Source organism: Aythya fuligula, chromosome 7, assembly GCF_009819795.1.
Source record: "Aythya fuligula isolate bAytFul2 chromosome 7, bAytFul2.pri, whole genome shotgun sequence".
NCBI classification, from domain to species: Eukaryota; Metazoa; Chordata; class Aves; order Anseriformes; family Anatidae; genus Aythya; species Aythya fuligula.
In genome coordinates this window covers 34,096,637-34,119,601 of record NC_045565.1, presented here as the reverse complement: position 1 = coordinate 34,119,601, position 22,965 = coordinate 34,096,637, and the positions used below count along the sequence as shown (strand labels likewise).

The window sequence follows — 22,965 nt, the reverse complement described above, 5'->3', positions numbered from 1 at the left end:
AAAATTGTTGCGATCTGTGAATGGAAACAAATGAAAAGCCCTCAAACTGGTCCAATTCTAAACAAACAGACCAAAAAAAAGTACAGTCCATGGTCTTGGAGAAAATTCAGGTTTTGAATACGTGGCTTGTTGGTTAGCAGGAGGCTGTGGGGCCTGCAGCTGAAAGGCTCCCAGGATGCGGTGGGGCAGGCGGATCTTTGTGAATTTTCTCATTTTTCTGCCCAAAACACGCTGCAAAACACCATCCCCTCTGACCTGCAGCCAATGCTGCCCTTCTTGGAGGCTCAGCTGGGTGACCCCCATCACCGGGATGGGTTGAGAGCAGCAGCAGGGCCTGGAGGCCTCCTCACACACTGGGAAGGCTCCTTGGGGGGGCTTTTGAAATGAAAGCATGCTTCGTTTATGTATTTATTTATTTATTTTATTGATGCAAAAAGATTTTTAATTTTTTGTCCTGGCAAACGCTGTGATCGGCCCCCAGCGAGAGCTGGGAACAAGGCTCTCGGGAGGCCGGGGCCTGCTCCACTTCCACAGCGTGCGCTCAGGAGCCCTTTTTTACAGAAAGGGCTCTCCATTTCTTTCAAATGTCTTGGTTCTGGCATTGCAGAAGCGTCCTTGCCATCAGGAACATCCTCTCCCAGGTGTTTGACAGCCCCACCTTAAGGCCTAAGAAACACCTCACACACGGATGCTCGGTTTTAGGAGCTGGCCTGGGTGGCTCACAGCACAGGAGCAGGGCTGTGAGGTGAAGAAAATAAATAAAAGCTGCTTTTTCTTGCACACCAGGTGGGTTTCTGCACCGAGAGACTCAGCCAACAGATCCTCTCCTTCACCTGTGATAAAAGCAGGAAAAAAATCCCCGTATGCCCCCCGGCAGCACGTCCTTGAGGAGTGGGGTGCTGACAGGCGAAGGTGGCTCTGGGGGACCTCAGTCCTCACACAGCTCATCTGCATCCTGCAAAAATATCAGGCACCCTTCAGTTCACAACAGAATCACGCCAGAAAGAAATTAGTAATAATTACAAGCAGTTTGGAAGAGACTGCACACAAACGAGATTTTTGAGAAGAAAAATGAGAGAAAAGCCATTTCTGCTGCCGCTGAAACCTCGGTGTTTCCCCCAAACACCAGGCATTTCAGTTTTCAGTTGTGCTCCCCAGCATCCTCCTGAGCTCCTCAGCAGTGGATAAGGCCACATCTTTACATCCCTGGAGGCTCAGCCGGCAGCCGCTTTGTGGAAGTGTGTTTTATCCAAAAAAGCAGAGTGTCAGCTGTTAAAGCTGCCTGCCAGAGGGGTGCCCAGCTGCAGCAAAAAGCATCACTGCGGGCAGGAGGCCTCTCTGAACGACACACGGCGTGGTCCTTCCCGGCTGGCTGCGTTTTCTTACCTGGAGCTCACATCCTTCAGTTTGAAATCAAATTACCAAGGTGTTTTAAATGAAAAGGGGATGGAGATTTGCTATTTTTATGGGTAATTTAAAAAAAAATAGGTTGCAAAGCTCTGAGATTTGCTCCTTTCTAAAAGGGGATCAAGGTACCTGCAAAAAATAAAAAATAAAAAAGACTTTCTTAAACAAACAAGGAATAAAGCTTAAGAGAAAATAAAAATAAACAGATAGGCTTGAATTTGACTTGGCATTAATAAAGCTTAAGAAAGGATTACGTTAAGCTTGAAAAACACACGTGGTGTGGTTTGGCAGCTCGTTGGGGTTTTCTCTCAAACTGTGCTGAGGCTGTGCCGGATCCGTTTGCGATGTGAGAGGCCAGCCCGGCATGGGCTGCAGCGTACCTGCAGAATAACCTGCAAGCCTAAAGTTACCCAGTGATTTCTCACAGCAATGCTCACTGAATCGCTAAAAAAATTGCTAAAATCACTAAAAAAAAAAAAAAAAAAAAAAAAAAGCTGCTAAAATGCAGGAGAACCTGCACGCTTCCCAAGCTTTCCAGCACCAAGGCACGGGGCATTTCTAGAGATAGGGTCAACAGGCAGCTTGAATTCGGATACAAGAGCTTACATTCAGGATTTTAGTCCAAAATCATCAGCTCAGCAGGGTGTGAGCAAACTTTTCCTGGTAGTAACCTGTGCAGGAGCTGTTAAATACAGGAACAGCAGCACTGGGCTTCATACAGTGGTCGGCGTGCCCAGTTTATCTCCCAGGAAAAGGTCTTTTTGTTGGTCTTGGTGGCTTACATCCCCTTAGAGCACCAAAGCCAACAACTCATCTGGGTTGGGGTGGGAAAGTGGGATTTAGGTACAAGTGCCCAGGAAGAGCCACAAAGCCCAGCGGGATGCAGGGGAGCAGCGGAGCAGGCGGGGATCAGCTCCCGTCACCTCGATGAGGCTGAGAAAAAAAGGCAAAAACTTAAAAATAAAAAAACTGTGAGGTGCTTCCTGGCTTTGGGAATCATTTTTGAGACTTTGGGCATAGCTGAGGTAAAATTATCCCCAGATTTATGGGAAAAGGTAGCACCTCAGAGAAAGGAAACCAAAACAAAACTCAAAGTTATTTCATCCGAAACCAATTGTACAAGAGCGAAGGCAGTGAAAGGCCTTGCCTATTTGCCAAAATTTGCCAAATTTGCCAAAAACAATGCATTTTCACCTGCTGTAGCCACCCTGGACCAGGACTGCCCCTGCAGTGCCTGAAGCTGGCACTGTTCCCCCAGGACAAAGACCCCCTCTTGGCTCCCGTGTCCCCAGCGAGGGATCCCCAGGGATTCTTGCTCACAGCGAGGCAACCTCTTCTTCTTTTCTCTTCAAATTAGCAACTGCAGGTCAGAAGCCGCTCTGGGATGAGTTATTTACAGGTAAGCAAGGAAGAAGTAAGCAAACACGAGTAAACAAGCAGAGGAAACGCACAGCCTGTGCTGGGGGAGGTGTGAAGCACGATGCAGGTGAGAACTGTGCAGGGGCTTCGAGGTGACAACGACAACCTGAAGCGAGGCTGCGTTAGGGTCACAGCCTGCTCGAGCTGTAGGCTGGGACCGATGCCCAAACGCTTCGCAATTTACTCATAAAACTCCGTAATTAAGCTTCTGTTTTCTTCCCAAATCAATCCCGCACGCTCGCATAGCTTATAGAGGAATATGCACATGCGAATACACCCACACACACGCATCGTTTGGAAAGGCAAGGCTGAGTGCACGTGATGCAGAAACATGCGAGCACAATAACTGCACACCCTGAGAGAAAGCCAGGGGAGGATTCCCTTGGAAGGAGCTGGAGAGCAGCACTGCCAGTGCCCCACACCTCGCACCTACGTGGTACTGCCGATACCTTCAGCACGATGTTGGGCATCCTTTAAATAGGAAAAGCCATCAGTCTTTGCCCATTTATCCAATTTTGCTGCTACCTGAAGCAGTGACAGCCTGAATTTTTAACTCGGGACACGTCAACTGCAGCAAAACATCCCTGGTGAATGAGCACCTCTGCGATGCACTCAGATACTAGACAGGAACAGCTCAAAACCTGCAGAGTCACAAATATGCCAAAATTTAGGATGCTCACGCTTCTTTCTGCCAACGTGTACGACTCTGTCAGCAAATACGGGAGGTGGAGGCTTCCATGCTTCAAATCCAGCTAATTTCAGAAATAGTTGGTGATGCTTTCCACTAAAACCATGTGCAATCATCCTAACTTACTGAGGGTTTCCGTACTGTACGTTCCTGTTCTAGCTACACACAATCAGGTAAGAAGTTAAGAGATCAATTTGGAAATAAAAGAAATGGTGATTCTAGGTTTCTCACAACAACAAAACAGAAGACATTTCTTTATGAAAAATAAGCTACAGGACTTCCAACTAAGAAGCAGAGACAGCAGCTTTCAGTAGCTTTGCTTGGATGCTGTTAGTGAATGGACATCGCTGCGCAGCTTTCTGTAGTTCTTGGTGGTTAAAGCTACTCCCTATGGCCTTCTGGATCACAGCCCAACACCGTTATTTTTAAACAAAATCGTAATAAAAACTGCAAAGTCAGTTCACGTGTATTTATACCAGAATATTAGTAGAATTAAAAAATAAAATAAAATAAAAGTGTCCCTTTGTTCTTAGAAGCAGCTACAGTCAACTAAATACCTGCAGATACGCACTAGGCAGAGACCCAGCACGATTTCCCACTCATTTCACCTCCAAACGCCTACGTGTTATATATAAGAACACACAGAACACACATTTTTTGTTCCTGAGATATTCCAAAACTCAATCTTGGTACCAACGTAGTGACACGAATGTGACAGTGCGACCTCTTCTCCCTTCAGTCACATCCCCTCTGCAAACAGACGAATGAGATTGAACAAGCCATCCATTTTAAGCTGCTTTTCTGTATTCTGGTGAATTATTCCATTGACATAGAGCCTGACAAATATTAAAATATAAATTACAGGATTAAATAAGATTTTATTGTCACATTTAACTGCTTTGTCAGAGATGTACATTTTGCAGGTTTCTGTGCAGAATAAAAATAAAACTGTAGTTGCCATCTTGTCGACTCTGATTTTGACACACACACGTCTAGAACACCCGGACTACACCCAGGTGCTTGCAGAGAGCCAGCGATAAAACCAGAACAAGTCCTCTGTTAAATGGATTGCAACACTCCAAGACAAAATGCAACAGTTTAAGGCTAACGAGAGTAATGTAAAATAGTTAAAATAGACCACGAGATGTTTAAAGGTGGAAACACTCGATAGGAGAGAGGCCGTTTTAACACCTCCTTCTTCCAAAGCCATTTTGCTTAATTTAGTACAGGTAAAGAGAGGCTAACGAACAGACCTTTGCCTACGGATACAACACAGACTGAAATCCGAGTCCCTTCCAAATCTGAGACATTTAAGCTTTTATGTTCTTCTGGGTAGAAACCAACGAAGTGGTTATTCACACCTCAAAGTGATAAATGCTGAATATATCCTCATCTTAAACTGGGTATTTGCTCATGTACAGATCAGGGATAAAAGTCCAATAATACAAACCTTTCAGTGGCACGATTTCACATATTTTGGGCAATGTTAGTATACAAGCAGGAATTAAATAAAAATAAGTGCATCCAAACATGAAATTCTCTAAATATACCACACTTCATGTATCCCAAATGGCAATTTTCGGATGAGAGCTGTAATTCAAATTAAAATAATCATTTACACATTCCAGCCAGAGAAGAGAGGTAATAAACCCAGGGGACCCTCCGAGCAATCTTCTCCTACCCCGTCCCCTATTTATTACATAAAATAACTCGTACAGAAGTGTAAATCCAATACTCAGATGCAAATAAAACGCAAGAAGCAGTTTCTGATGTTCGCAATTTGCAGACTCTACAGTCCAATCACGGTGGAATTTACTACTTCCGTCAGTCATTGACTCCTGTATGTGCACTTCGCATTCACACTAAAATAACAAACGAGACACTAAACGAGGCTAGTGTGGCATAAAGTCACTGTAAACCCAGCAAAACCAGAATAATATTTCTGACATTCATTTGGATGATTTTACCGGTCGTCCCACCTCCCCCCCACCCCCAAAACCCTTTACAGAAAAAAAGGCAACCATCTTTTTAAGTGATACACACATTCTGCTAGTAAAAAAAGGTTGAAACAAACCCCTTCTCTGTTAAAAGAGCACGCCGATAGAAGGGAACCACATCTCGTTCAATCAGGCTCCTCAGAATTAGCAACGCTTCTTTGCTCACAAAGGCCAATTTGGCTTACCAGAGAAAGCTGTTTTGAAGGCGGCTGATACATTTTTCCCTTTCAAAAATTAAAATTCAAGGCATGATAGTGCAAGAGGTAAGTTTTGATCTGAGAACATTATCTGTAGACTAACTGTGCTTAGTTACTACAACCCAATTTATTGTCTTAAAGAAAATACGGCAAGGAAAGCTACAAGATTTCTAGAAATTTCATTTTGCCTAAATTTACCAGTACATCCGTGAACCTCATCAGTATTAGTACAACTTGATTATCCTAATGATTTCGTTATAAAACTTGCAAAATGTATCACAAGGTGAATAAACCCTCTAGTGCAAGTCTTCTACACCGTGCGCACAGTAATCCTGTGTAGTTCGTTTCCTCCAGGTTAAATCCCCAAAATCTCTGTAACAATTACGGGAAAAAAAAAAAAAAAAAAAAAAAACACAACAGTGTCACGTCGATTTTGTTTTATTTTTTTTTTCCCCCCTATCAAATCTGAGAAGTTTGAGTGTTCCTGGAGTCGCCGTCGGGATGTGCTGAAGGCCGGGAATCCCTCGTTTGTGAGTACTCGCTGTCAGACGACTCCGTGGGTTCGAGCAAGTTTTCGTAATCACTGTCTTCTGACTCGTCAACATTGTCAGCGACCGCTCTTTGGGACGACGGCGTGGACGCTCCATTACCAGAATATTTCAATCCTGTGTTTGTCGAAACGTAACTGGAAGAGCCCACGGCTTGGGGCCGGGGCATGAAGGCGTTGCTTTCCAGGAGGCCGTGACCCACAGTACTTTCCTGGCTGCTCGCGTGGAAGTCGGAGTAGGGCGGGGGAGGATCGGAGACGTCCGAATCTTCAAGCGTGCAGCCTTCCACGGCGAACCCAGTGTAGGACATGCGTGGAACAAACATGGGTTCCAGGTTATCTGCTGGCATTTGCCTGCTTAAAATTGCTTGCTGCAGTCCTAGAAAAGGAAGGACAATCGGTGCATTTAGTGCTTCCACAAATTATGTTGCAAACTAAGCTGTGGTTAAGCTAAACTCCATGTCCCTGCCAACAGGCAAACCCACCACATCCTCTGATTTATTTAAGTAATGGCAGGCAGACAGCTGCTACCCATAGCCCTGTGCACTAAGGCAGGGTCTCTTTCCCTTTTTTTCTGTGTTATTTTAACAAAGCACTGCCAAAAGCCACGGATGAGTCTTGCCTGTAAGGATTTCACAGTGCCTCAACGTTTCACAGCAAACAGCAAGTAAAATAAGCAGCACGGGGATTAGAAAAAGCTAAAAACTGTTCAAATAACAGTTACGGTGTTATTCAATAACAGCCACACTGGGAAGGTGCAGGAGGATGAAGCCCCACAGCTCTGCGCTGGAGCTGTACCTGCATTACAACCTAAGCGATGGGATTTAATCAGCACACGCTTATTAAATCATGGCTGCAAGCGTAACAGCATCGGGACAGGAATTCCAAAATGATCCTAACACGAGATGGTTTGCAAAGTAATTTTAGGAAGACGTGTGGAGGAGCGATGGGCTGCACGGACTGCACCAGGAGGAGCAGTTGCGTCCTGCAGAAGAGAAACTGAGGTTTACCCTTGATTTATGTAAACTACAAATACCAACGTGCACTGCGTGTGCTCAGCTGTTGAGAACCAGGTAAATACCATTTTAGTACGTACTATAATGGTGAAGACTACAACTGGTAGCCTGTAGCTAATTTTAGACACTGCATGTTGAGAACCACGGAATAAGTAGAGAAACTCCACCAAAAAAAAGGAGTTCTTAGTGGTCTGGATACCAAACTGAAAAGACTGAAATAAATTGGGTAATTAGAAGGGGCTGAGGAAACTGCTTAACCCTTCAAATACACAGAAGAGGGAACCATGGAGAGATAATTAGAAAGGAGCTTTAGTTAGAGCATTGCACGTTAGACGCAAGGAAAAACTTCCTTGCAGTACAGGCACCAGGATAAATTTCAGTTTTTGATTGTTTTTAGCCGGTTATTAGCCTCCAGGTATCTGTAGAATGGACACCAGGACATTTCAGGCTGCCTTGCAGTGACAGACAAAACGCTGCCTGTTCTAAGCACCACCTGCCACACTTCTAGAAAGAGCAAAAATCAAAGCTGAATAGTTCCCTGAATCAGGCCAACCAGAGCTCTCCTGACTGACTAGAAGGGCACATTCCCCTAAGTGTACACCAAACTACACCCCGGAACACTGACAAACCAATTCTGGGGGTCTGTCAAATAAAGTCTCAGCCGAGTTTAATGCTCCAGTGTTAGAGACAAAGCCCATTAACCAAGAAAACAACAACAAGCTTTCACGCAACACTACCACAGGAATTTGAATCAAATATTCCCCCTTCCTCCAGCTCTGAGACTGATTAATTGGAACAGCTCACTCACTAAAAACAAGGAAATTCACCCAATATTGAGAAAGGGAGAGAACAGAAGGCTGGCTTCGCTATTTAGCAACTCGCATCTAAAAATATTAGAGACCCAAGCTGCGTGTTTTCTTGTCTCAGCCCTCTCACATGATATTCTGCTCTGGCACACGTTTCCAGTCCAGCCTTCCCATCTCACTCGCAGCACCCAGGGGCTAGCACCGACTGCTCTTCCTCCTCCACCCCCGTCTTCTGCCATATGGGCTGGGATCAGCTCCAGCCGCACTAAATACCCGTCTCTGCTTCTTGCTAGCTCACGTAGTAGCAGTGCTCTGGTTGCTTCATCTCCAGCCAGGCAGGAAGCAAGAGTGACTCAGGACTCCTGCTGCTCACACCTTTCCCATGGTCTACCTGGTGCTCAGCTCTCTACCTTTGAGGTTTGGGGAAGGAAGAACTCAGAGAAAGGGTGTGACAGATTAAATTTTGATGTAAAATACTGATTTGGTAACTGTACCTCGCTGCCTGGAGGGAAAAAAACATCCGATCAGAGCAACAGAGTGGCCTGCTGCACGGTTTGGGTTATTAACCAGTGATCTGTCAGCCTCAGCCACAGCTTTACACAACAATACAAAACCAATAAAACACACGTTGTAGCTAAAAGTACAACATTTCATTCTCTTATCATTTCAAAACATGGAACGACAGAGATAAGGTTTGCTAAAATATTTAATTTACTTATGAATTTATTTTTAAATATTATTTCCCATTTGCCTGTTCTCTACCCTCTACTTTTGGTCCTCCCTCACACTCACAAACTAACTCAGATCGGCAATGTCTCCTTGGAAATGTCAAGGCTGTTCCCAAAACCTGTGTACTGCTGACCAAAAAGTGTCCTGAAGCCATACTCAGTTTTTAGGGAGGAGGGACAGCGTGGCCACCACCCCACTACACTCACTCAATAAGCCTGAGTCAGAAAATTATGGAGCAGCAAAAAAGATGCAGAACATGCACCTACAACTGGTTTTCCTTACCTATGCATCCTATGAAAACTGGTACTAGTAATACAGAGCCAACTCTAATCAAAATAGGGATTTTAATGGGATTTATTTGCACCATGCAAATTTTAATCCCAACTCAGTACAAAATTTGCTATGCAGGTGTTCAAAACACAGCAGGAGAATAATTTCTGTGGAGTCTCACTGGAAAGAGACGAGCACCATGCCTGTGTTACCTTGAATAAATCAAAGAATTTATTTGAAAGATAAATTCACAAAAACAGTGACTGGTCTGGTCTGGAAACACAGCGCCCTGCTTCCATGCAATACTTCAAAAGGAATCTCTCCAGAGTTCAGGTTTGTTTTTTTCCATTCCTGGCTTTACTTTTCCTTTCCTGCAAGGAATCTTTTCCTGCGTTGCTTCCAGAATTAACTTTTCTGTTCTTCCTCTACAGTTCCATCTCTCCCCTTTTTCCCAGCTTGCTAACCCTGGATGACTCCTACAAAACCATTTGCAGGGGACATACTTTCAAAGTTCAGGTACCATTCAACATCAGTCCCTCATGCAACCTTCCCAGTGGCTTTTGTTTTGTTTTGCTATGAGCTATCAGGAGTGTAACTCAAAACAATTCCACGACGTGTTTTGTCTTTAGAGCATCTTGTTCCGAAACAACAGAATTAAAAGAAGGTAACTTACTTAGTTTTTGTTCTTTTTCATTTTTTCTTTGTGTGATTTGCCTTTTTAACTTGTTTACATCAGCTTGAAATGATTCAACAACGCGTTCACTTTTTTCTACATCTATGCAAACTGCCTAGGAGAAAAACATAAGAATTACTAAGATTTTCCAAAAACATAGATGCACAAACACTTCCACAACAACATTAATAAGCTATTGATGGACATGAAGCCATTAAAAGCACAAAACTAAGAGCAGCAATCAACTACTTCAGAGCATAAAATTCAACCTGGAGCATTTTCTTCACTGGCTGTTGTCAATTTACAGCTGCTGGGTGATAGGAAAAGCATCTCCAAATAATTCATCGTTACTGTAAGGCATTGCATAATAAGATCCAAAGATAGTTCCAATTATTTGTTTATTTAATCTTATTTTCAGTTTGAACTCAGAAAGAGTTTACAGTTACTGTGAAGTACACTGTTGTTAGCACAATAATGATACTGCAGTGGCATGATTTTAAAGCCCAGCATGAAGGTGCATGCTTTTTATGCTAGGCCAAATGTGAATCAGAGTCTGAAACAGTTGATTCAAAAGAAAACTGCCCCAAGTTATCTCCTGGCTGAATTTACAACAAGATTTCCCTACACTGGTTAAGGAATGAAGATGAAATCTTGGAAATACTTACGTTCAAGAACAGTTCTGGACAGTGTGGATTTCTTATCTAATTTAAGCATGTTATACTAGATACTGTTTACATCCTCAGCAAATAAGCACTGGTCATTATCATTAAACATGATCAGCTTTGGAGAACACAGCTCCAAAAGCGCCGATGAATCTCAAACAGGAAGTCATCAGCAATTTACTGCTTCTTCCCCAAAAGGTTACTATTAATGATCTCATCTACAGATGGAATTGAGAAATGTTAGCAGCGCTTTCAGTTCTGTATCTAATTTTTAAAGTTCATAGTTTGAAAAAGCCACCACGCACAGAACTAATTGGTGAATAATGCACATAGAGGCATCTCAGCTCCTTTACCAAAGAACTTGTAGCTTCCAGCCCCGTAACATTCAGAAATATTCACTTTAAAGATAAAAGTTCCCCAAGTGAGAAACTCCTGAATAATTTTTCAGCTCTGTAACAACGTACAGGAGGAACATCTACCTGGTAAAATACAACAAAGCCATACTTTTAACAGGTAGAAAGACAACTCCCCGATGATGTCACTCTTTCCATTTTCCCAGATGCCGATTCAAACACCAGCAAGAACACAAAAGGACGCGTGTGCTTTTGGCAAAAAGGCATTAAAGAGTAATGCCATTAGCTAATGCGATAGACATCTGAAAATAAGGCATGTTCGTGCCCCGTGGAGCCAGCACGAAGGATGCCAGTTACCCACCTTGGCAGGCAGGTTAAGGGGGTAACTTCCACGGAGAAGCAGCAGGGTGAGGGGCTGAGATCACCGCTTTGTTCCTTGCCCTACGCGCCAAGCAGCAAGGCTAAGCACGGGCAGAGAAATCACCGCAGGGCAGCCGTAGAGGGAAAGCTGGCAATAAGCTGTGACTACATCCCCAGCAGCAGTGTGTGCTCCCGAGGCAGCGCAGTGATGCTGCGAGCTGACAAGCTCCCATTTAGCAGATCTGACACGCGAGGCCCCCCCGGATGCGTTGCCGCGTTTGGAGCAGGATTCACTCCCAGGCTGTAACTACCAGATGGAGCTCTCGGTGCTGCATGCGGCACACCAAGAGACAGGAATCGTTCTGGAGCTCACGCAGGCCCTTAAGCCTGTGCAAATCCCCACAGCCTTCAGGAAAGCTTTCCTTCAAGGCATGCTCTTAAAAACTGCTAACATCTCCCAGAAATCACTCAGCATTAAATCAGTGACTTGCAGAAGGGAAAGAATCAATGATATCCCTATCAACCACTTTTACTGCAGCCCCTGTGAATGCACATATTGAATAGAAACTGTCAGGTTCCACTATTAAAGTCAAACATTCTTGCACAGTTCATGAGAAATGGCTTATGAGCATTAAAAAATTCCATCCCCCGCACTCCTGGTTTAATCAAAAGACAAACACACGAAGCCACGCACACCGAGCAATATTAGGTAGAGGAAGTTACCTGTACTTTTTCCTGAAGTGCATTATAAACCTGATATATAGCCCTGATGTCCTTCATCACTCCGTCTTTGTCAAAAAAATCAGTACTACCAAAAAAAGCAGAAACCATTAGTTAGAGAAGGCAACACAAGTTTCTACCCCATGCTGTTCCTGAGTTGCTGCTATGCAGTCAATTGCTGTATTTCTAAAACATGGTTTGTTTTACGTTGCTGAAAGTGTACTATACTCTCAAGAATCAAAATAGCAGAATATATGACACCAAGGATCCTTCTGGAACTACAAAGTCCCGTTTGAATGAGATTAAACTTATGCAGAACTCTTTCAGCTTGTAGAATTTCATTGTCAAGTCACAAGAGCTACTTTGCATTTACAGCATTTAATTAAAATGATCACCATCAAAAAAACAAAACCAACACAGATACTCCAAATCAGTGTTCTGGTTTTAAAGCAAGCTTGCACAGAGAATTCGCTGAAAAAAAAAAAAAAAAAATCAAGTTACAATCCTCCAGCCAGAAGGCCTGCAGCACCGACTGCCCATGCAGACTCTGCTTTTCTGAGTCGTGCACCGAGTTCCATTTGTTCTTGTCAAAGATTTGATTCTAAGCAGAAAAAGTGCAGCAGGAACCAACTGTTCATTCTCCTGCTGAACTAGTTTTTTTTTCCTGCTTGCCATGCATATTCTTACTTGTCTTCGGAAGGGAGAGAAGGTAGAATTTGATAAAACCTTACCCGTGTTCCTTAATAACTTTGGCATAATTCTGAGAAGTATTTGGCACTGAAGAAACTTTGTATTCCTGTTGACTAGTGTTGCCTAGATTAGGAATAGCAAGTGACACCCTTTGATTATACCTGTAGAGAAAATATAGAAAGATTAATAGATTAATTACTTTACAATTACTATACAAGATATTATTTACAATAGTCTTGACACTATCCCATCTCTTTGATGACCACAGCTCTTCTAATTTCCAAGCTTCTGGATTAAGTGCGTTACAAAAGCTGAGAAATATTAGAAGTTGTGTTCAAAATAAACACACGACAGAAAATTCCCCAGAGATGAATCTGTCTTTGTACATCCTACAGCCATTTTTAATTGTGCCTGCAAGCTACCAAAGATACAAGAACGGTGAGGCAACGTTCATCTCTCTTACAAGAAACATGGTACTGTCACCCGATTTTTCTTAAAATACATTTGTCTGAATATTTAAAGATCAAAAAGAACATTCACTCTCCCCAAGATAAATTTACAAATTGCTTGCACAGGGGAAAAAAAAAAAAGCTGTCATCACTAACAACCGTAGACTTGATAAACAGAAAAACTTGTTTACTAGTGCCAACTTCAGAATAGTTTATAGAGAATAGCAATAAGAAGCAGAAAATAGACAAGGATCGATTCACATACAGAGTTTGCTTACCTTCGGTTTGGTCTAAAAAGCACGTATTCTAAAGCATGTGTGGAGTTATTTGCAGTGGAAATGAAGCTGAAGAGAAGGAAGACAAGATCAGGCACTCCAAGAATGTGGGTCAGCTGTTTATGAATGATGTGCTCTCTATAGGACATCTGCTGCTGAGTGTTTCTCCTAAATCTGTACCATCCGATAACGTTCTATAATCGAAGTACATCAGAAAAAAATAGATATATTAATTGAGAGATACAGATTTACCTTCTGATAATACGGCTGACAGAACTATATCATCATATTCATTAGGCAATTCTTGAAATAGCTTTGTTACAACAACATCTGTCTGAATTACTGGGGGTTTAAACCTGTTAAACAGTCCCAAAGCGACACATCCTGCTACACACAGCTACTAATTGCTCAGCCTCACTGTGCTATAAACACTTGTGTCCTCGGTGGTATTTAGGATCCTACTTTCATCACAGGTTCTCCTTCAGTTGTTTAGGTTTAGCAATAAACCTTGGAGCATCTTCAAATTATCAGATCTGAGCGGTTTTCAAACAGAGCAGATTTTTTGCCCTAAGTATTTCAACTGCCTGCGCTCTGGTACTGATTTGTAAGACACATTTCCAGCGCTGTGCAAACATATTTGCAGATATTTGTCTGCTCACGAGATGGATGGGACTGATCTGCTGCGTACAGCGATAAAACTGAGCGTTTAATTGTGAGAGATGCATATGCGCAGCAGATAAGACATTCTAATTCAATTATTATTTTGAACACAAGATGTATTAAAATCCTTTATTTAATGTAAACTAAACATTTAAATTAAGACAATAATGACAAAGGACTCATCACTAACAAGCTGTTTTAGGAAGACTCCCAAAAAGAGGCACTTTCATGTAATGATGCATTAAGATTGTGTATGTTTGTTGGCAAAGAGCAGATTCTACGCATTAAACAATATGACACCCATATTAAACAACAAAAAAAATAGTAAAAAGCATTGGTTTTAACTTCTTATAGTTAAATCCGTACAATTTCCTAGTCTGGATGTAATAAAATGTGCTTATTTCACTAACAAAATGGAACAGAAGACCGTCACAGTTCCTGGACAGCACTAGTTCCTGTTGTTTTTTGGCATTATGACAATTAATGGCATTAAACCTATCATGCTTTGATCCCAGAACATTTGCAAATTTTCCGTTTTTTTTTTTTTTTTTTTTTTTTTTTAATTTTTTATTTCCTGCAAGATAGATCCTAACAAAAAATTCAGCTGGAAACCAGTGTGAGACAGACGTTTTTAAATTGCTATTTTTGCCTCGTCTCCGGAAGGAGAATTGAACATGCTCTGCAGCGTTCTGTAGTAGAGTTACAGGGTTACAGAATTCAGGATCTGAGACTGGAATCTTACTCCATCATCAGCATAAAGATATATTACATCTGTATGTATAGATCCATGCACACAAAGAACATAGGTACTAAGCATAAATACAAAAGTACACACAGAAGGGTTAATTCTGAGAGCATTTGGTAGAAGAGAGAGATAAGAAAAACCATCGCAATGATTAGCATTGCACAAATTTAGGATTTGTTTCCCTCCTCAGCAATATCCCTGTCTGTAAGCAAAAGTCCATGATTCAGGCTGGTAAGGTAATCAAAAAATAAAGACTGCAAATTCAGTGATGCCAAATTCACTCTTACTCAGACCACGGTTGTGGAAGTTACACCTGAGTCACCTGTGGAGGACAGAAATCCCCAACGCCTTACACAGCAGTGCAGTTCTGCAAGCAGCTGGCATGACATTGCTTTGCTGCTGCCTTGTAAAAGGAAAAAGGAAAAAAAAAAAAAAAGTATCGTATTTACCATCCCTACCTTGCACTAAGCAGACCTTGTGAGCAAAATTCATGAACTAGCAGGTGGCTTTCTGCTAGCTCGAGCAAGAAGGTGACTGGTGGAGTCATCCACCGTAAGGAACCACACCTTCAGCTCTGCTCTGCGAAGTGTGAGGTTTGTGACAACTTCTGATGTGATCATTTGATAATTTGAACGCCAGGGCACTGCAAGTATGAAACTGGATGAGCCGCTGAGAAAGCTTTGGTTCTCTTGAGAGAGAACTGGTGAAATTGAATCCACTTCACAGTAGTTGTGCTAAACGCACACACAACATAAAGCTACAACAATATCTAACATCTAACTGCTTTCTCACAGCATTTCCAGTTTAAAGCTGGCAGCGCAGTAATTGCCATCCCGAGGCTTTATCAGGACAGCATTTTTTAGCCTTTGGAAACAAACTTTTCAGAACAGATTTTCAGATCAGCTCCATTTTTTGTTGGTTTCAGCAGCAGCATACACAATCTTCATGCTACACGTTTAGCTCAGAAATTAGACAGAGGACTAATACTGACCCTTCATTTCTGGGTATCTGAACTTAAATGCTTTGGAGTTCTTCAGGGAATTTAGACATTGCCCCCAGTTTAACCTAAGTACCACAAATCCACAAACTTGTGTAGAGGATAAACCTTGGATTAGAACATCAGACCAGATTTGTAAAAGAAGTATTTCTTCTAGTTAGCTACCTGTTTGTTTTTTTTTCAAACCCACTCTAATTTTAGGCTCTTATGACTAGAACAGGAGGAAAAGGTAGAAAACTTACTTTTCTTCGATCTTTAAGAATCCTGTCCAAACTCTCCTCATTAACCTTGCCTGCATAGTCATAAAAGCTTGAACCAAAAAAAGGAAAAGAGAAATGTAGGCACACAGTTTACACACGCACATTATACATAATTTATACTCCCAGTATTTCTCAAACAGCTGCCATTCTGTACGTTGAAAATCAACCCCTGCAGCTTTACCTTTATGGATGTGGGTCAGCATTCACACCACCCGCTTGGACATCCAACCTGGTGCCGTTTGGAGCAGTCAGGAGCCGAGGGTGGCTACAGAGCTAACAGACAGAGGCAGCTCTCCCAGAGGAAGGAGCAGAGCACCTAAGTTAGATGCCTAAGACTAGCTGGTGTGAATACTCGAACCACTTTTAAGCAACTGGCAATGAAATGGGATGTGCCTGCAGTCATTAGTTTTAAAAAATGGACATAAATGGACTGGGTGATTTGATTTTGACCAGCATTCGGCACAACCCTGCTTTGCTAACAGGAGGTTGACCCGCCAAGGAGGAAAGGAACACAGGGCCACTTCACATGCAGCTCCAAATTAATTTCTTGAGCTCCAGTCCTGCAATTAGACTCACGAGGAGATCCCTGAAGCCAAACCAATGATAGCAGGGTCAGCAGGAACACGAAGAAGCATCGTGCTCTTTCCATAAGGCTCTACTTACAGGATGGAGCCCCAGACCCTAACGAGTTGATATTTAAAGGACACAATCAATTTAAGGATTCATAAAACTATCTACACTGATAGGTTTGTAAATCCAAATGGATCACGCTTCATGACAGAAGGAAAAGCATTTGAAAATAGATTCCTCCTTGCCTTACCTGCCAAGTCCTTACTCTCTTTCAAGAGCTGGTATCACTAACAGCTAAAGCAGTGCAGAACGCTCTGTTTTAGAGGTCTATGATCTCAGCTCTTGTGTGAGGGGGGAAAAAAACATCCTGACACAGTACTTGGCTGGCAAATGAGGGTGGAAATAGAATTTGGCTTTAAGATGCAAATTAATTTGAGTATTAAGACGACAAGTATTTAGAAATCTGAGCTATACCTAACATTTGCATAATCTTTTCCATTCATGCTCGCAGTGTTTGAATTTTTGTTAAGCAGCAGATATCCAATTCTTTCTGTACGACTTGTAAGTAATTTTCTCATGGGACGAGCAACCAGTAGGTCACAGAACGCCTTCGTCTGAGAACTGCACAGCCAGAAATCAATCCCTTTAAAACCCTCACCTCTCATTCAGTTCCTGTATTTTGGTAAAAAGCACCAGAGCCAAGCCTGTTACGTTCAACACGAGCAATGCCTGCTTACAGGAACACAGGGCAGAGGAGCCACAGGCCCCGTGGTCTGGCTGCATTTGGGTCAGAAGGATAAGGCAGTGCCCCAAAGCAGCACCTGCTGCAGCTGGAGGAACAGAGAAGCTGGCAGCGTGGTACTGGTAAAGGTCACAGCAACTCTGCGAGGTTCCCCCATGCTCTGCATAAATAAATTCATGCTCTCGTGCAGAAAGCACACAAAGAAATCAACTTCTTCCCCTTCCTCCATCAGCTCGGTTGCTAAAAACCAATTTCTGGCCCGGGGAGAGGCAGTGAACGTGAGCGGTTTTGCTATGGGCTGCACGAACATCCCCAGGAGTCACAAAGCCTCCCAGACACTGGGATATTATCTTGCTGTGTGGAGTCTCCAGCATATAAATCACCGGGATAAGAGTACCCTCTGTAATTATCAGATAGCAAATGACAGACTGCAGCTTTTCTCTCTAATGCAGCTAACGTCAATCACAGTATCGGAGGTACTGCGTCTTCTTAATTGGCTGGAAAGCTCTAAATAAAGACAAGAGGAGATTAATTGGGAATTCCTTCTAAAAAGGATTTCTAGAGAGCAATTTAGAAGCTATCACTGTATAACGAATGACGACTATAGAGGAAAGCTCCGTGCAATAGACTGAAGCTGCTGAACGGAACATATTTGGCCTATATTTAATTTTAATTCCGGACTACAGAAGATCAGAGGGCAAAAAGAACTGGCAAGCTGAAAGCTTCAGAATTACCTGGTGCAGGTCAGTACAACTAAGGACAAAACAACTCGTTAAGCCAGCGAGTTAATAGGGTAAAGGCACACAAGGCGTACTGCGACCCACCAGGCTTCAGCAGAGCTGGCCTAAGCCTACAGTAATTTGGACTGGTTTTGACATTCACCTTAATTATCAGTGATATGATTTGGGCTAATATTCACCTCCACTGCACGGGGGGGGAAATTAGGAGAGGTAACAAAAGAAGCCTCTAACTGCTACCTCAGCATCCTTTCTAAACAATGATTGTACAGCAAGGCAAGAGATACCAGCGCTGTAAACTCACTCTCATCACCTTGGCTGCTGCAATTTACAGGTTTCTGTAGTGTCACCAGAAAAATAAACAGTGCAAACAGTGCTAGGTACACCTGAGATGCTGGAATGTGTCACCTATTGTGATATTCCCCAGCCAACACAGGAAGACAACAGAAAAACAGAAAAAAGCTTACCTAAAGAGTTTGGAACAAGGCTCATGGTTATGGATTTCTGCAACAACAAAAAAAAAGAAGAGACGTGTGTCCAGCTGCTCGGGATAAAGAGACATTAGGCACATCTTGCACAACTTTTCCACATCACGGCTATTGATCCAACGAGCATTTCTGTCAGCCCCACGCTGCCCTTTGTGGCTCAGCACCACCTGATGGCACAGCACCATGCCCAGGACAGCAGCTTCTCCTCCTCATCTTCCACCTCACTGAGGGAAAGACTTCCACAGTAAGGAAGACTTCCACTCGCTCTGATACACACAGATACACCCTAGCCTCAGATATATAAGTTATAAATTATTTTACAGTTGTAACCTCTTCATAAAGGCATTTCTGTTTTTTTTTCTTTTCTTTTTGAAACACCTTTCCACATTTTACTTGCATACAAATTCCTTGCTGCTGTAACAAACAGTGCATGAAAAAAAAGGATGAGGGAAGAAATCACTGGAATTGTATGTATTGGAGTATTTCACCTGGTGAGACAACTAGAATCCGTTACAATAAAAGGGGTGAAACACCGCTCCAAAATGATTAGCTGCATTTTTGCTTTATATCACAGAATTATAACCTTTTTTAAAGTCACTGCAATTTTTTTTTCATGAGTGAGGTAGTGATAAATGCTAGCGTGCTTATTTAAGCATCAATGGTTGCGACATGTCTGCAGTCACAGAGAAGAGGGAAAAGAGCAAAAATCCAATTCATACCACTCCCCTAACACCAAGCGTGACTTTTTGTGCCATTCAGTACTTCTCTAAAGTTCTCCTCCACTCAGACCTGTTGCCAAACCCAGTTTTCTGTTCCCAGTGCTGTACTTTATTGCCCAACTTGTCTGAAACCACATTTGCAGGGCTGAACAGCCCTGAGGGGGCAACACTTCCAGCTGCTCTATCAGAAAGCTGCGGAGCGTTCAGCACCAGCTCTGTTTAGACCCTTCCATCCTGCAGTGACTCCCCACCTGCTCTTCTGACAGCCACAGCCTGCTCCTCAGCACTCAGCATTCCCAGGAGCAGCAGCCCAGGCACAGCCTTGTCACAGCAGATTTAGCCACCAGCACAACAGGGCCACTGACATTCCCACTGGCAAGAAGAGTTTGCGGTGCTGCTGTCAGATTTCTAAACAATTCAAACTAAAGCAAGTCAGCAGCAGCCCCACATTTTCATCCTTGCCCACAGGAATCCGTGGAGATGATTTGCTAAGCAAGGGCAGTGAATTTAATTACTCCAGCCTAGACCAATTCCTTCCAACAAACACACTGGCCACAGCTACTGAGAATATACGCTTGGTTCTCGGTTATTGCTTTGACTTTTAAAAAAACAGGAAGCAACAAGCCCACTGCTCAGAACGCAAGAGGAACCAGTGATCAAAATCTGAGCTTCACACATTGACATTTTACAGAAATACACGCAGTGCGTTTACTACGTACACCCACATAAACAATGCCACTGAGCTCTGAGGCAACAGCCACGTCAAAATGCTAAAACTCATCCGTGACAACTGGGCCACAAACCCATCAGTCTCATTTCAGCTTCTGAGCTCTTGGTTCTGCTTGTAAGGCTGACCAATAAATACTGCAGTAAGAGTTTGGTAAATAACACAAAATATCCAGAAGATCTCTGGGGAGGGGGTAATTTCCTTTTTCACAAAAGGAAAGGAAAAAGCAACAAAAAATAGAACAATATCTGAAGAGAGAGTGATTTCTTAATGTTACAAACACTTGGTTTGTGAAACCAGACAGCTGGAAGTGACGTTGTGGTACCATATTATCATCAGTAACTAGGTCAGATCCCACCGAACAGTCACATCCAGCTTTGTCTGAACAGTTTTCAGCTGCTTCCCTTTATCTGATACTTTGAAACCACTACGTACACATAAGAACCCTACCCCCTTACTTTCTGTACTTTATCTCACAGATCAGTGCAGGTCACACAATCGATTTACCACCCATTTTTCTTTAGGAGTGACCAGAACAGGAATCTAACTTAACCTTCCAGATGCTTGCATACACAACCACCACTACTTAAAAGCAGCAGGTGCCTTCAGATGTAAAATACTCAGGACTTAGTTTCACAGCCCGTTAGTTCATTAGAGATCACATTTTGAGAGTCAACTGCAAGATGTTTGGGTGCTAGCTAAGCTTTATAAAGACCCTGGTATGTTACCTACAATCCATTCCACAAAGCACGTGTACATTTGGCTTTTTAAAGAATTCGATGCATTTTAACACCAAATTATATGTACACATCCAAAAAAGGCATTCAGGAGCTTCCTAATCTCTGTAAGTCACTGAGGAGCTGTCACAGGCTTTTAGCTCTCCTGTGTATCCAAACACCTGCATCAACCAACAACATTTAACATCAGGAGCCTGCGTCTTCTGCTACCATCGCTTCTCTTTGCACAACCCATCAGCTCTACAGCACTCGTGCTTCTTATCAGCGCACGGTTTGCCAAACATTCCTTGGCAGATAACGTCTTGACAGCTTACAGTGCTGCCAGTCAGCCAGCCCAGCTCCCCACGAGCAATCTGCCCCCTTTCAGCACCAGTACATCAAGCAGCGCATTTACCTTAAGTGCATCCCTGTTCGCAGGCAGCCATGCAAACAGGAAATCCAATAAATCGTTTCTCCATTACAAAACTCAGCTAACTCGGAAGGAACAAGCTCTTCGTCACGAGAAGAGGTGTGCAAGAAGCCCCTCTGCCCAGCAAGCGGCCGCTACCTTTCCTCACACCTCACCCACGAACAAATACTGCAGCAAACGGTTCAGTGCTGATTTGGAAAGACCAGAAAATCTTCTGGTGGTCTCACAAGTGAAATAGGAATCCTTACTGAGCTGCTGCATTGCAAAATGAGAAGCTGAGTAGTGCTTCCCAGGGAATTTCTACAAGTTCTGCTACTTACCGATGACTTGTAGGAACTCAGTGTTGCTGATCTGCGAGTCGCTGATGCTGAAGGTCTCCTCTTGCCTCACCTCTCCCAGCAGAAACCCTTCCTGCAATTTCAAGGGGGGGGAAAAAAAATAAAAAACACTAAAAATGGAAAACAACGCAAACAATATTATATACACTAATTTACTGCAAATTTCTTATTATTAAGTGGGAGATTAAAAGTGAGGTTAGGGTTTGAAATACAGGGCTGAGCTGTGGGTATAACCCGCGATGAGACCTGCCAGGGCTGACTCTCTGCTCGCAGCACCGTAGCTGTGCAATAACAGGATGCTTTTAGCTCCAAAAGCGCTGATTATGCTGGAAGCTTCCCTCAGAAAGACACAAATTACAGAGGGACACGGGCACTGAGGAGGGCAGCGCCCTGCCGGCCCCCCCACAGCACCGTGAGGCCAGGCAGAGCCCCGATGCTCCCCAGCACCCCCCGGGCAGCGCTCGGGGTCCCCTCAGGACCCTCCCTGAGGCGCCGGGGCCGGGCCCTGCGCTCCGCCACCCCAAAGCCCGGCCCCTCCCCACCGCAAGCGGGCCGCAGCCAGCCGGGCCGCGGGGCTGGGGCCTCGGGGTGAGGGCGGCGAGGCCGGGCACCTACGTGGTCGGCGCTGCTGTTGGCGCTGCAGTAGCAGACGGAGCTGAAGGTGTAGCCCGAGATGGAAGCCGCCATCTTGGAGACCCCCCCCTCCCCCTCCGCCTCCTCCTCCGCCGCCGCCGCCGCTCCCACAAGGCACCGCGAGGCGCTCCCCGCCCGCCCCGCTTCCGGCCGCGGCCCCCGCGAGGGGCTGCTGGGAGTTGTAGTTCGCTGCGCGCGCAGCCCGACCCCATAGCGGGGAAAGATCCTAACGCTACAAACCCACCCCTAACCGTGGCCATACACCGGCCAAGGGCTGCTAGGGTTGTAAAAGCACTGCAAGGTCATCTGGTACAACCATTCCTGGCTACCAGTGTCCCCGCTGAGCCGTGTCCACAAGCACCACGTCCAACCCCTCCCTGAACACCCCCAGGGATGGTGCCGCCACCACCTCCCTGGGCAACCCGTCCCAACGCCTGGCTGCTCGTCCTGAGGAGAAATGGCTCCTCGTTGCCAGTCTAAACCTCCCCTGGAACAACTCAGGCCATTCCTTCTGCCCCTATCTCTAGTTACCCGTGAGAAGAGGCCGTCCCCAGCTCCCCACACCTCCCTTTCAAGCAGTAGCGCGAGCAATGAGGTCTCCCCTCAGCCTTCTCCAGCCCAAACACCCCCAGTGCCCTCAGCTTCTCCCCATAGGACTTGTGCTCCAGACCCTTCCCCAGCTTTGTAGCCCTCCTCTGGACACTCTCCAGATCCTCCATGTCCTTCTTGTATTGAGGGGCCCAAAGCTGAACCCAGCACTCGAGGTGCAGCCCCACCAGCGCAGAGCACAGGGGGACCATCACCTCCCTGTCCCTCCTGGCCACACCATCCCTGACACAACCAGGGTGCTGTTTTTTTGCACAGTAGTTGCGTGCCTCTGGTAGCTGTTGGCTGTGTGGTGGTACAACACAATAAACAGCACAGGAACCAACCAAGAAGAGCTGT

At 44.2% G+C, this 22,965-nt stretch overlaps 1 protein-coding gene across 1 annotated transcript; it reads right to left on the bottom strand.

Moving 5' to 3' along the window:
- Window positions 1-6,160: 6,160 nt before the first annotated feature.
- ABRAXAS2 (abraxas 2, BRISC complex subunit) lies at window positions 6,161-22,090 on the bottom strand. The gene is made up of 9 exons (XM_032191602.1): window positions 22,003-22,090; window positions 21,370-21,460; window positions 18,437-18,473; window positions 15,903-15,969; window positions 13,262-13,452; window positions 12,576-12,695; window positions 11,848-11,932; window positions 9,750-9,864; window positions 6,161-6,634 (listed from the first exon to the last, which is right to left on the bottom strand). The coding sequence occupies exons 1-9, from the start codon at window positions 22,072-22,074 to the stop codon at window positions 6,168-6,170; spliced, it is 1,245 nt and encodes a 414-aa protein (XP_032047493.1). The 5' UTR covers window positions 22,075-22,090; the 3' UTR covers window positions 6,161-6,167.
- Window positions 22,091-22,965: the final 875 nt, after the last annotated feature.